General features: G+C 38.1%; 2 protein-coding genes across 2 annotated transcripts; one reads left to right on the top strand and one right to left on the bottom strand.

Annotated features, from left to right (window-relative positions):
• Nucleotides 1-16: 16 nt before the first annotated feature.
• On the bottom strand, nucleotides 17-2759 carry LOC115620850 (STAM-binding protein-like A). Its single transcript, XM_030514294.1, has 5 exons — nucleotides 2449-2759; nucleotides 1608-2147; nucleotides 1214-1538; nucleotides 1039-1151; nucleotides 17-965 (listed from the first exon to the last, which is right to left on the bottom strand). Exons 1-5 carry the CDS (start codon nucleotides 2562-2564, stop codon nucleotides 800-802), a joined length of 1260 nt encoding a protein of 419 aa, XP_030370154.1. The 5' UTR covers nucleotides 2565-2759; the 3' UTR covers nucleotides 17-799.
• Nucleotides 2760-4757: 1998 nt separating this feature from the next.
• Nucleotides 4758-13455, top strand: LOC115620746 (neutral ceramidase). The gene is made up of 6 exons (XM_030514140.1): nucleotides 4758-5470; nucleotides 10207-10369; nucleotides 10429-10752; nucleotides 10813-11679; nucleotides 12432-13042; nucleotides 13103-13455. The coding sequence occupies exons 2-6, from the start codon at nucleotides 10244-10246 to the stop codon at nucleotides 13284-13286; spliced, it is 2112 nt and encodes a 703-aa protein (XP_030370000.1). The 5' UTR covers nucleotides 4758-5470; nucleotides 10207-10243; the 3' UTR covers nucleotides 13287-13455.
• The last annotated feature ends 1078 nt before the right edge of the window (nucleotides 13456-14533 follow it).

Genomic DNA, 14533 nt, shown 5'->3' on the forward strand with positions numbered 1-14533 from the left:
AACAGGTTTTCTTCCATTTTTGCTTTTTAAATAGTAGTAAGTAGCACATAATAGTATTTAATATGAATACATATTATCAATAAATAGTTTTGTTTTAGCTGAGTGTTGGTGTGTGAGTGTGTGTATATGTGTATACATAGTTTGAAAATGCGAGAATGCATATGCAGTACAGTTCAGAAATACAATAATTGCCTAAGTAATGCGTATAAGCAGTAATAACAACAAATTAAAATTTTAAGCCACAATTGTAAATCACATAAAGTTTCTAAGTGAATTTTAGGTTCAAAGCAAAGTTGGTTGGTGTTGGTGTGGTGTTTTTGTGAGGACGAAGGGGAATTAAAAGCTTTACTGCTGCCTTCTCTAGCCACATTCTAACATCTTTCTTGTGCTTGCAAAAATACATTTTTCGAAAATATCGACTCTCGTATTCACTACGCTTATATTCTGCCTAAGTGTGTTAACATGCCTTTTAATATCATAATCTCTGTTATCTGTCCTTTCGTCTTTATATATGTATATAAAGCACTTTTTGCAATCCAATTGTGTATATCTTCCATAGCTATTTATCTTCAGTATACTTAAAATTTTGAACAATTTAGACTTGTCAGAACTAATAAGTTGCAGAGTTGCAACAACTTTTGTGTAGAAAGCGTTTAAGCTCTTGCTGTTTTTCTTGTTTCTGTGAGTTTTCTATGAGTTTCTTCTTTGCATTTTGTAAATTCGCTGCATCTTCGACCACTCCAGGCGTGTTTATGGTAGCTCTTAAGTTTGGCTGCTCTTAGACTAAGCATTCAGCATACTATCTGCGTAGATCGATGACTTTAACCTTGGAATTGTTGTCCATTTTGATGTGTTGCGCCTCCATGAACAACGGCGGATCATTGGGATGTGGATGAAAGCCCGTCTGTCGACATTGCGCTATATAGTCTAGCCCATAATGTGGTGTGAGTATAAAAAATCCAGTGCTGTTGCGTACATATATATATAAAAGAAACTTGAGTAATTGCTGGAATCTTGCGAAAGTTCTCAGTGACTCACGCATTGTACTTTGGCGCACAAACAATGGCAATAGCCTCAGGCATCATCATTTGGTATGACATATGTGTGTGCAAGTCCACGGAGCTTAGGAATGCAGTCTGGCTTGGATGGGTCTGAAATGTAATTGGGAAATTAGTGAAGGTACAAAAATAAATATTCAGTAATTTGTGCCCACATGTATCCAGCCCAGGGTAATAAGTTGCATTTGATCTTGCACATCAAATATCTGTTCTTCATGCATGGTATTACAACTATCTGGAGTGCCTTGTTGTTGGGGCGTGATGATATGCGTGATGTAGAGCTGGTTATGTGCCAGATGGCCGGCCAGCACGCCGCATGTTTCAATATTTTTGGAGGTGTTGGCCTGGGCCAGCTTCAAAAATACATCCATGGTGTCGCCAGGTACGTTGACCGTTCTCAAGGAGCCAGCGAGCAGAGAGTCCGACCGATTATATTGCGGTTTTTGACTACGATCGAAAATGGGCTTCGTCGCATGTGCACTGCAAAAAGTTAAGGAAATACATTCATAATTATAAAAGAATACGAATCATGGTTTGGTGTCCACTCACTTAGCCGTCTTGTCTACATTAGTGTCCCCCGTCGGCAGCAGGAGGCCCGAATTGGGCAAATTCGTGCGATTGGCGCCCGTGGGAAAGTCATTAGGATACACAACCTGATCAAGCAGAGTCAGATCCGGCGCAGTAGGTTGATTATTAACATCAATTTGAACATGCAGATTGGCGGGTATGAGCGAGGGCACAGTCGAGCCTGCTGCCTCTCTGTTGGCAAGCTCCTTTTGTCGCTGACGTTCCCGCTCTAGCTCGCGAGCACGTTCCGCCTCCTTGTTGGCCAGGAATTGCTCATACTCGCGCTGATAGTGGGACAGCAGCTTGGCGCGCAGCTTCTCCGTGGTGGGCATAATCTCATCCTTGATGCGCTTATTGATGGCCTTCACCTCAGACTTGATGCTCGGATAGTCAGGATGCTGGCGTATTTTCTCAATAAACAGGGTCATGTAACGCAAGTACAGTATGAAGGCGTTTTCATGGTTGCCTTCGTTTAGGTACACATTTGCCATACGTAGCATTTCGGTGCCGGAACGATAGTAGCTGCAAGTAGCAAAGCGCATGGATTGTTGTTATTTTTTCCGGCATTAATTGGCAAGGTCGTCTAAAAGCTTCAATTGCTATAGTTCTCTATTTTTGGCACACAGCTGCCAAAGGACATTCACACACACATACATACAAGCACATACAAATGCCTGGAGAATATCCTTCAAAGGCAAATGTGCGCCCAAGGTCCTTTGGCCAGCTACATGCGAGTACATGTGCGCTCGGGTTGTGTGTGGGTGTTTGTGTGCATTTGAATGACATTGACAAATGCCCGTTGGAGCTCCTGCTTAGAACTTACCGCGTCACTGGCATGTTCCTGTCCACCTCGATGAGGTTGCCGTAGTGCGACAGGTGCTTAATGCGCTCCTGAGGCTCTACAATGCTCATGCCCATATTGTTGACAGCCTTGGACATTTTCACTGCAGCCTCTGCCTCTTCTTCGCTTGCTTTGCGTTTTGCCGTTACTTAGATCTGTACTCCTGGGTTCCCTTTTATTGTTTACTTTTTCTCCTTAGCATCTGTTGCTTGCTTTGTTTGTTCTGCCACTTGCACTTTAGTTGTTCTGCTGTTGAAACAATTTTGTAACAATTGCGAGCATTACTCATAATTGCAGGTGGCGTTTGTGGAAAACTTTACAGCTGTTTTGCCAGTTGGCAGCACCACTCACAGCTGTGGGCCCTGCCAACTCGTTCGCAGCACAGCCACCGATAAGTGTTGGTGTCAGTTATTCGCGCCGTAAGTTTTAAAAAGGCTTTTAATTAATTTACAGAACAATAATTTCATAATTAATAAATTCATTTTACTTTATTCGCTTTTCTTGGTACTAAAAAGTTTTTTTTTACGGTTTTTACTTGTTAAGTGCAGCCCATTTACTTAAATCCTTATCGCTTCAGATATGGATTGGCTAATCGGCGCTAAAAACAGTAGTGCTTATGGTTTATAGCCACTTTAAAAAGTTATCTCAATATTGATATTTTTAAAGACCCCACTTGGGGTCGAACATCAGTAGGTTCTTACGCTCGCATATAGTTTAAAGTCGTGTGCGCGATTAGAAGCGCCTCAGTACTAAGTTCTTGCACGCTGTTTATTTGTTTCTGAATGGTAAGTAACTTATCTGCCAATGTACATACATAAGTGTGTTGTGCAAAGTTGAATGAAATTTTTATAGACTATAATATGTGCAGTTGATGAATTTTAAACGAATTTTGTGTTCATATCAAAAGAAATTTCTAAATGTTTCTGTGAAATGAGATGTTTCCAAATTTAAAATTGTATTTCAGCTACATATGTACAAGTATGTGCTATAAGTGCAGGGTCAGTGCCCAGTTTACGTGAATGTGTAGAAAAAAGGTCATTAAAATGTTTTCACTTGTCTTAGCATTATAATAAATATTCTCACTAAAAAGCTAAACAACATTTTATAAACGTCGTTAAAATTCACCTTTTGAGCATTAAGATTGACCTGTTGTAAAAAGATTTAAATTTTAAGTCAAATGGAGCAATCTATATGATAACATTTGTAATCACGGTTATATTTATGCTATAACGTTTTTCTAATTCAATAATACCCTGGAAGAAATTAATAAATTTGTTAAACAACAAAGTTGGACAAAATAGATTAAATAAATATTTTTGTTGCGCCGCTCTTAAATTTTTTCTTATATATTATTTATAGTAAACTTTAAGTACATTTTCCTTATAAGTGTTCGCTGGTCATGTTTTCAGTCTTCAGCTTTTCATCTTCGGAGAGTTGGGTTTTAAACAACATTAATCTTTGGCAAATATTTTTGTGATTTTGAAGATAACAGCAATAACAGTATAGATAGTTCATAAGTGCAAAAAAAAGTGTTTAGAAATGGTAAACACAGCTGCAAAATATGACAAATCAAGCACTAACGTCTGCTGAACTAGTCAACAACAACAACAACAACAACAACAGCAGATAAAAGTTACAAAGCCAAACAAATCAGAAAAAGGCGAGTGAGAGAGTGTAAGAGAGGGAGTGGGGCAGAGGCAGAGACTGAGACAGAGAGCGTGCATGCCAGTCGGAGGGAGATCTTAAACAAAGCAACGCACACATGCGCCAAAGCATATGTACAATGGACGGCGACTCACCCTCAATGGCATCTCAAAACAAAAGCCACAGGCTCGGACTTGCGATATCGAGAGAGCGGCTGCTACTGCCACTGATAATGCACAGCAATTGAGACAGCAATGACTGCATGAACGATTGACGAATGACTAACTGAGCGCTGGAGCGCACGTATGCACGCCCACAAAGGCAAATACAACAACAACCAACAACCATCGAAATGAAACCAAACGACACCAGCCACAGCCACAGCCAGAGCCGCCGCCGCAGCCACAACGCGCAGTTCGCAGTTCGCTCTTCAATCTTGGTCAGTCACAGTCAGCATAGTGCGGAGCCAAAAAAATAAACCAAAACTTTAAATCAATGCGGGCAGCAAGTTGAAAAAATAATAATAAATAAAGAAGTAAATAAATAAGAGAAATGAATGAAAAATAAGAAACAAAAGCACGGCTTCGATTTCTTAGCACTATACGTTTGGTGTTTGGACAGATTTCAAAAATTATCGTGCATATAGTTTATCAGTAATTTGGTTTTTTCTTTTGCAACAACTGTGGCAATACTTGTGGCTTGGATTCGCGATAATCACAACATTTGCCGTGTAATTAAGTAATTAATTGATAATATAGAAACCATAATATAAAATATAATTATTGTCGGAACAACCAATTCTCTGCTCGCATTTGCCATGTAAATGCACTAATTAGTTGATGGGTGTGCGTGTGATAAGCGCTCCGGAACTTAAATACGTTGTAAAAATTGAAAATTAAATTAGTTTAATTGTGTTTGCGCGCCGTGCAAACCAAATTAATTGTGGTTGCAAATAGTAATTTTTTTTTGCGCTAATCTAATCGGTGCCATAAACAAGTTCGGCTAAAAGGCTTTGCAAAGGCAGGGGAGCCTGTTAAAGTCAGTTATATAACAAGTGGATGCGTTCAAGTGTTCGAGTTTCAAGTAACCTCGAAAGCCAAAGGCAAGAAAAAAGCAACAGAAATCCCCAGAAAAGATAACTACAACAACAACCACAACACGATAGTGTATTAAAAGGCTCATCAGCGCACATAAACCGAAATCTTCTGTAATTTGCTCAATTGAACGCAAACTGAGCAGTCAGTGTGCCGCGTCCCACTATAATATCCAAGAGATACATTTGGAGCTTGGAAAGCGCACATCAGTCTGGCAGACAGCAGACAACAGCCAGCACCCAGCACCCAGGCTGGTTGTATCTTTTGTAAGTGTGTGCACACAATGGCATATAATAACAAATAAGTGATGGCATGTAGCCAGGAAATTGGTCAACAAATTAAAATGTGATAAAAATCCCCTCCCCATCCACCAAACTCTAAGCGCAGCACATTTATGAGCATTGTGGGTTGCAAAAATCTTTCTCATCCCATTTTCAATGTGCAAATTACACAAAAAAGTGAAAAAGTCCAACAAAACGATGGAAAAAAAACCGGCCAACGGCAACAATACGCAACAAATGCAAAAAAAAAAAAAATCAAAACGAAATGAACGTGAATTTGTATCTTTGAGCTACACACGCGTCGGCCCTGCAGCTGTTATCGTTGGCGGCTTTGACTCGCTAATGTTTTGGTTTATTGGCATTGTTGTTGGTGTTGTTGCTGCTGCTGCTGCTTATGTTGTCCGACATTTATTTAACATTTATTCAATTTTCGTTTTCAATGTCAGGCTGCGTGCGGCTTGTAAATTATGCAGAGCGCGGCGCGCAGCCAACGCTGCGTATGCGCATTGTTTAGGTTCTGCCGTTCCCCCCACCCCCCTCTTCTGCTGACGCGCTTACACGAGCCACATATTAAGCAAAGAATTACTCACCCGATTTCCTGCCTTTCAACTTCGAGCTTTGGCGACACGTTCTCAAAGTAGAAAATACAATTCTCCTCCCTCCAAAAAATATAAAAAAACAAAGAGTCCGCCGAATTATGGTTGGAGGGTGGTTGGTATGGGTTTGTATTTCTTCTTTTTCTATTTGCATCAATATAACAATACTATGTAGTATTGTTAGGCAATCTGAGGCATTAATGCAACTTGAAAATCTTCATATATGTATTTTGAATAAATAAGAATATTATGAAAAGAATTGGATAAAGCACTACATTATTTGCTGGATTAAGGGTGCATTAGATTATTATTTATAGTTACAGTTCGCTTTTAGCCCAAGCTACTAGCAAGCCACCCCAGTTTTATAGCAATTTAGTTTTTTGGAATCCATTCTAAAAGTTAAGGTGAATCAATTTGTATAAAATTTAGAAAAATTATAATTCGAAATATGTTGTTGATGGCAATATTTTAAACTGTGGAAAAAGAAATGCTTTTCTTTAGATAGTCATCTTAAATATGCTAAATTTCGTAAGGTATTAGTCACACTGATTCATGCCTAGACTTTTGTTAAATGTGGACTGCCTCTCCAAAGAGAGTCCTGTGTCAATTGTTTTCCTAAAAATGGTTGCCAATATTGTGATAATATTCTATAAATGACCTTCAAAATGTTCATACACTTATGTGTTAAATTAAATCACTTATTAAAATTTTGATACAAAAAAATGCTAGAAAAAGAAAAATAATTAGCTACAAATATTGGAAAAAAACCTATTTTAAAAATAAAATGTGAACTGGAAATTGGTTTATTTACATGAAACACGCCTACTTGAATCTTCACTGAAGGGCATAAAAAGTAAAAGTATCAACGTTTAAATAACTTTGATTGCAAATGACTGATATTCTTCAAAATTGAATTTTATTTATATTGAGTAGATCAAGGCTTGAACAAAAAAATCATTGTAATGGCAATATGAAACACAATTGGCTAGAATATTGCACTAAAACCAACTAAAGAAATCTTTTTTAATATATATTTTTTGCATTATACATATATAGACTATAGCCTATAGCCAGAAAATTCTTATATTAGTTTCTAAAAACCTAGAGGAATTTCTGGAATTTAGAATTTAATTTATTCAAAAGGTTCAATTGCTTATTCTTCAAATACTGCGATTTTTTCTCCAAAAATTTATTTTTATTTTGGGATTAATACTAGGAATATTTATTTATAATATTTTTTTCAATATACAAATTCTTATTTGCTCAAGAAATGTATATCTGATATTGGAATTCCAGTTTTATTTATTTGTAATTTATAGAATAACATTTCTAACCCTCTTTTGGGTTTTTGTAAATTATATTTTGCCAGAAAATTAATTGAAGATTATAAGGCGAGCGGATGCCTTCTAATAGCTGTATAATTAGGGGAATTTTAAAAAATTTTCCACAGTTTCCACGCCATATAATATTTGGAAAAATAGTCCGATTGTATATGCAATAAATCCAGTTGGAAGAACATGGCTAGGGGACCGAGCCGTAACCGGCGGTTTTTTCTTTTAAATACCAACAGCATTTGGCTACTGTTTGCAGCAGCTATTGAAATGGTCACTTGGTCAGTGTCCAAAGCGTCCAAAAGCTGCAGAGGCAGACGAAGAGGCAGAGGCAGAAGCTTGTGGCTTTCGCAAGCTGATAAAAACCGGTTCAAGAAACGAGAAACGTCCCTGATGGCGGTGGCCCCATTGGCCCCATTGGCCCCGCTGTCCATTCCATAGCCCCTGCGGCTGATAAGGGCGTGCAGTAATTGCTATTGTTGTCAATATTGGGATTGTTGTCAATATTGTTTGCATTTAATACGCATTTTTCTCGCATTGATGTAATGCAGACACTTATTTGTATATTTGATTGCCTGGAGGTCGAAACGATTACCGACACCTTATAAATTTGCATTTATGGTCGATTGGTAGGCTGTTGTGGGCCATTGCGGGGCATTGTGGCCATATTCGTTTGTGGCCAGAGCGGCTTCAACAGTTGCCATGACTTGACATTTTTGGAGTGCGGCGATTTGCTTTTGTTTGATTCACTCAAACAAATTGTCGCTCGCCGTTTGAATATCTTTGTTCAGACATTTTGTAACAACAAACTCGTACATACATGTAGTTTCAATATTTGCAACATTAGTGCATAATAAGTGCAAGCTTATGATCGTCAATGTGCTAGACAATTTAAACGGTATCTCAGAAGGTTGTGGGAACATGCAAATTTTCCATAAATTATCAAATAAACATAATGCTGCGTGAGAAACATACATAATATACATATACAAGTAAATATATGGGTAGTTGCAATGTATTTAGCTGATAATACAAAACGAGGTTGGCACAACAAGTGCACCGGCTAGGAAAAAATATTGGAAGTATAGGGAATAACCCATGAATCAGCTCATGTCTTTCAAAGCGCAAAATGTGTATTTAAATCAGAGCCGATTTCTTAGCATTCAGTCAATGTACCATATATATATGTCGAAATAAGGCTTACATGCAGCACGATAATCGTGAGAAGAATTAATTAATATCATTAGTTCTCATAATTGGGTTTACCATTCTAGTTTACTGTCAGTGATTGATGGCCGCATTAATTAAACTAGCAATAAATGGCACACTTCATATTCCTGCTCGTCTAAAAACTGAACTCATTATGATTTAAGAATTTTCTTCAGAAAATACAGCTTCCGCGCTGTAAAATTTTTTAGCACCATTTCTTATGGTTCCTTCTCTACAAAATAAGTTAAGTGTTCAGATCTAAATTAAATAGTTGGCCAGAACTGCGAAATCTTTGAAAACAATGATGTCATCTTTTCAGTAAAAGGATGAGGTTTCAGGATGTAGTTCTTAACCTTATAGCCGTATTATACTATATATGAATATATACATAAAAGGACAGTGTTGAAATGGGTGCAATCTCCAGTGCTCTCTTAAAGTGTTCTACTACAAATGAAAACGAAAAGTCATGGAAGTATTTTATGTAAAAATTTAATACCTATGTACATAAATATATATAAAGTAAGATGTCTAGATTAAGATACATATATGGGAAACAAAGCTACGTAGAAATGATAAAAACTTTTAGATTGGGGAAGAAACGTGATCATAGAGACCCACTAAGGTGTTGTACTGATGTCCAGATACAGGAGCTTTGGAACCTTAGGAATATCGATTGGGCAGGATTGGCACTCGCTAAAAACCAGGCTTAACTATTGGGAATCCACCCATCACTTAAGAGTATATTTCAAAATATATATATTAAAACTCCTTTAATCTCTTCAATAGACACGTTTTTTATAAGGTCTTCTAAAGAGCAATTTAATAATCTTGGGAACAAGATTATATATATATTAAAACTCCTTTAATCTCTTCAATAGACACGTTTTTTACAAGGTCTTCTAAAGAGCAATTTAATAATCTTGGGAACAAGATCTCCGTTAAAGGACGACTGAGATCTTTAAAATTATTAATATACAATATATTAATATGTTGTATCATACAATTATTAAATTATTGTAGATTTTTATCAAATTACTTAGATGCTGATCAAGGTAAATATTGTAAATATTGAGATTTCAAGTTTCTAAATTATAATCGCAAGTTTTGAATAAAAGATTGTTGCAAAGCGATCTCGATTTTTGTTATTACTGTACGGTTTTCGTCTTGGGTCTTTCGTAAGTCAAAGATTATGCAAAAACAAGTGGAGAAGTTGACGTCGGCTGCCCCGATTTTGAGGTAAAAATTTAAAGAAATGTTTAAAATTAAAAAAAATGTAAGAAAATTGTAATATTTCAAAAATAAATTTTTTTCCTGAAATACGCATTGCGTTTTCATATTATGCATCTTGGGCTCTATCTCTATAATCTCTGAGATCCAGGCGTACGGAGAGACAGACGGATAGCCATTCAGGAAACAGAGTATAATTAGTTTCACATAATTTGTGGAATACATAATGAATTATATACACTTTCGCTTCCACTCTTCTTTATAAAAAGTGTTTTATTTCGTTCATTACTTCAATACGTGACGAAAATACGAGTATAATCAAGTTTTAAGTGGTTCTCTCTTCACGCTTTACTTCTAGCTCTACTAATTGCTAGGGATTCAACTTAAGCCCCATCATGTCCTTTACAAAATGCAGCCTCTTAGCGCTGCTGGCATTCCATGGAATCTGCAGCCTAGTCAGTGGCTATAGAGTGGGTGTAGGCCGCGCCGATATTACCGGACCACCGGTGGAAATCAATTTCGTAAGTCGAATCCATTTATTTTGTAATGTTCTCTAGTAATACAGTTTGCTCTCCGATAGATGGGCTATGCGAACATCAAACAGGTGGGTCGCGGTCTCCATACACGCATCTTCTCACGCGCCTTCGTTGTGGAGGATGACAATGGCCATCGAGTGGCATTCATCAGCGCCGATTGTGGCATGATGGGCTATGGTCTGAAACGTGAGGTTGTCAAGCGTCTGCAGGCACGTTACGGCGACATTTATACCACGGATAATGTGGCCATTAGTGGCACACATACGCACGGCGCCCCTGGAGGTTTCCTGATGCACCTGCTCTACGACATTTCCATTCTGGGCTTTGTGCCCCAAACCTTTGAGGTGATGGCTCAGGGCTTGTATTTGGTAAGTAGTGGAGATTTTAATGGAAATGAAATTGAATTATTATGCTTTAATTTGTTACAGAGCATCAAGCGGGCCACAGATAATCTGGTCGATGGCAAGATCTTTCTATCGAAGACTGTCGTACTGAATGCCAACATCAATCGCTCACCCAGTTCGTATCTGCGTAATCCCGAAGAGGAACGCGCACAGTACGAGCACGACGTGGACAAGACGCTGACCCAGTTGCGCTTCGTGGACAAGGAGAATAATCTGTTGGGTGCCTTCAACTGGTATGCCGTGCATGCCACGTCCATGAACAATACAAATAAGCTGGTGACCAGCGATAATGTTGGATATGCCGCTCTACTCCTGGAGAAGGAGTACAATCCCAACAAATTGCCTGGCAAGGGAAAATTTGTGGGCGCCTTCTGCTCCTCGAATTTGGGCGATGTTTCGCCAAATATTATGGGTCCCAAGTGTTCGATTTCTGGCAATGATTGCGACATATTGTCCTCCACCTGTCCACCTGGCGAAGGCGAATGTTTCGCATCCGGTCCGGGTCGTGATATGTTCGAGAGCACCCAAATGATTGGCCAAAGACTTGCCGAGGGCGCTCTTAATTTGCTCAATGAGCAGAGTCAGGAGTCTACTGCACGCGAGGTTACAGGCGATGTGCGCTTTATTCATCAGTTTGTTGATATGCCCAATTATAATGGCAGTGCGTACAATCCGTTGTCGAGAAAACTGGATCCAGTACGGGGCTGCCAGCCAACAATGGGCTATAGCTTTGCCGCAGGAACCACCGATGGTCCAGGTGCCTTTAGCTTTGCTCAAGGCACCACCACCGATAATCCCATGTGGAATTTTGTTCGTGACTTCATTGTGCCGCCCACTCAGGAGGATATCAAGTGTCATGAACCGAAACCTATTCTTCTGGCCACTGGAAGGGTAAGTGGGAAAATTAAATAGCACTTGCCAGAGTACTTCGAAGTGATTTAAGATTTATTCGAGTAATCGAATCGACGACTGTTTGTCTGTCCGTCTGTATGAACGCTAGAATCTCAAAAATTGTTCGATCTAGAGACTTCAAAATTCGTACACATCTTGTCCTAAGCTAACCAGATTACTTCAAAGTGGTTTAAAAGGGGAAAAAAATTGTTATTGTTATCTTCGACTGTTTGTCTGTCCGTCTGTATGAACGCTAGAATCTCAAAAAATGTTCGACCTAGAGAATTCAAAATTGGTTCACAGCTTGTCCTAAGCCAACCAGAGTACTTCGAAGTGATTTAAGATTTATGCTAGTATAAAAGAGAAAAATAGAAGTCATTGGTATCTTTGACTGTTTTTCTGTCCGTCTGTATGAACGCTTTAATCTCAGAAATTGTTAGAGCTACAGATATCAAAATCAGTACACATCTTGTCCTAAGCCTAATAAACTATAAGTTTGTGTATTTTTTGTTTTTTTTGAATGAAACCTCGCTTTAATTCTGATATTTATCTTATCATTCAAAAAGTGGCTTTTTCGGAGTTATCTAGAGCAATGGATGGGTTACTACAGGGTTACATATTCTTGTCATCCACTAAAGAAATGTGTTTATAATTAAATCTTAAAAAATAATAAAGCTGGACAACTATTCATTTTTTGTATCTGTTGTTTGATAGTCCACTTTTTAGCTAATTCAACATTTCTCTGTTTGCAGGCCACCTTTCCCTACGAGTGGCAGCCCAAGATAGTATCCACACAGCTATTGAAGATTGGCGATGTCCTCATTGCTGCCGTGCCCTGTGAGTTTACGACTATGGCTGGACGTCGGCTACGGAATCAAATACGTGCGGCAGCTTCAGCGGCTGGCGGTATAGATACGGAGGTCATTATTGCCGGTCTGACGAACATATACTCGAGCTACACGGTGACGCCGGAAGAGTACCAGGCACAGCGTTATGAGGCCGCTTCTACGATTTTCGGGCCACACACACATACCATCTATATGGATGTGTTTGAGCGGCTCACCAAAGCCATGATGCGGAATGATACGGTAGATGCGGGTCCGAGTCCGCCCTATATGAACGATGTGATGTTGTCGCTGAATACGGGCGTACTCTTCGATGGACATCCGATAGGCACAGATTTCGGTTATGTGAAGATTCAGCCCAAAAAGGAATACGGCATCAATGATACGGTGAAAGCCACATTTATTTCGGGAAATCCCCGCAACAATCTTTTCACAGAGAAAACCTATTTCGCCATTGAGCGAAAGATCAATGAGGATCGCTGGAAGGTCACTTACACGGATGCCAGCTGGGAAACCAAGTGAGTAAAGTGAGGCAACGCTTCCATTATTTATCTGACCAATCTTTTTTTTATTTACAGAATGGTCTGGCATCGCACCAACACAATTCTGGGCTTCAGCGAGCTGGAGATATACTGGACCATTAGTCCGCAGACCTTGCCGGGCGTATATCGCATACGACATTCCGGTGAATACAAATACATTTTGGGTGGCAAGTATCCCTATGAGGGTCTGACGCAATCGTTCACCGTCTCGGAGGACTAGAAGCTGCTAATTCCTATACATCCCTTTTTTTCTGGACTACCGATTTACTTGCATATCAATCCATATATTTATTTACCATAAATAACTGAAAAGGAAAAGCTTTATTTTTGCAACTACAAATAAAAGAGATGCCAAATTTTGTTAGTAACAATGTTTAAGTGATTCTAAATGATTTGAATGATTTTATTTTAAACATTAATTGGATCGCAAGAGACCTTACGCTTGCGAAGACTTGGCTGATTTCTGATTTCCACTAAATATATATATATATTTTGTTGTTAGACTTATGATGCAGACTTATGTCGCATATCGGCCGCTAATCGTGGTTTCCTATTTATTTTCCAGGGGCCCCGCCCATTTATAATACATACATGTTTTTAGTTCAAATTCTTCTTGTTTAAGTCTTACTTGGATAGTAGTTTTCGATTATTCCGATGGTTGATCGCACTTATTTTTTTCTAATACCACTTCGTTGCATGGAAAAGCTTGCTTGATTTACGAGGCATAAGTTACTGTAAAATTATGAATGTGGAAAATATCTGGATTGTTAGTACTCGCATTTCAAATTATAGAAACAGTTGGAGACATACTCTCTACCCTTTCAGTCGCAAAACTCAGAAACCTGAATATGTGTCATATATGTCTGATTTTCAATTAAACTGAGTAAAAATGAATAAAGCATGGGAATTCTTCAAATATCAAATATATGTATTTTGGGGGTCTTCTGTGCCAATTTTCAATATAAATAAAAGTGAATTGTTGGTAATAAGTTGGTTGTAATTGCTGTGAAAATATTAACAATAAAGTTAATACACAAACTATTCCTTTTTCTCATTAATAATTTAATAAACATTTATTGGCTAAAAACTTAAACTCATAGAATGTGATAATCGATTGTCGCGCTGTGTATAAACGACTCAAATACTGTGTTGGTTATGAAAGCTAAGTGTTAGTTGTTAAATTGTTAGCTGAAAAAAGAATTTATTTTACACAGGATATTACATTATTTAATTTAAAAGCAAGAAAAAATTAAAAATTGTTGTATACAAAGGCAATTTGATCAAGTGTAAGTGTAAGAAACTATTTAGCTGTTATAAAAGGCAACCATTTAAATTCCTGAGCCGTGAGGTGCTCAGCGAATTTGTATTAGCTTAAAATATAGTTTAGTTTCCAACTGTGCCGTGGTGTACAGATTTTCTATAATTATGTTTAACCATTTTATTATATATTTTTATTTTAATTTAGTT

This window comes from Scaptodrosophila lebanonensis, unplaced genomic scaffold, assembly GCF_003285725.1.
Source record: "Scaptodrosophila lebanonensis strain 11010-0011.00,11010-0021.00 unplaced genomic scaffold, SlebRS2 tig00000024-arrow-pilon, whole genome shotgun sequence".
In the NCBI taxonomy this organism is placed as follows: Eukaryota; Metazoa; Arthropoda; class Insecta; order Diptera; family Drosophilidae; genus Scaptodrosophila; species Scaptodrosophila lebanonensis.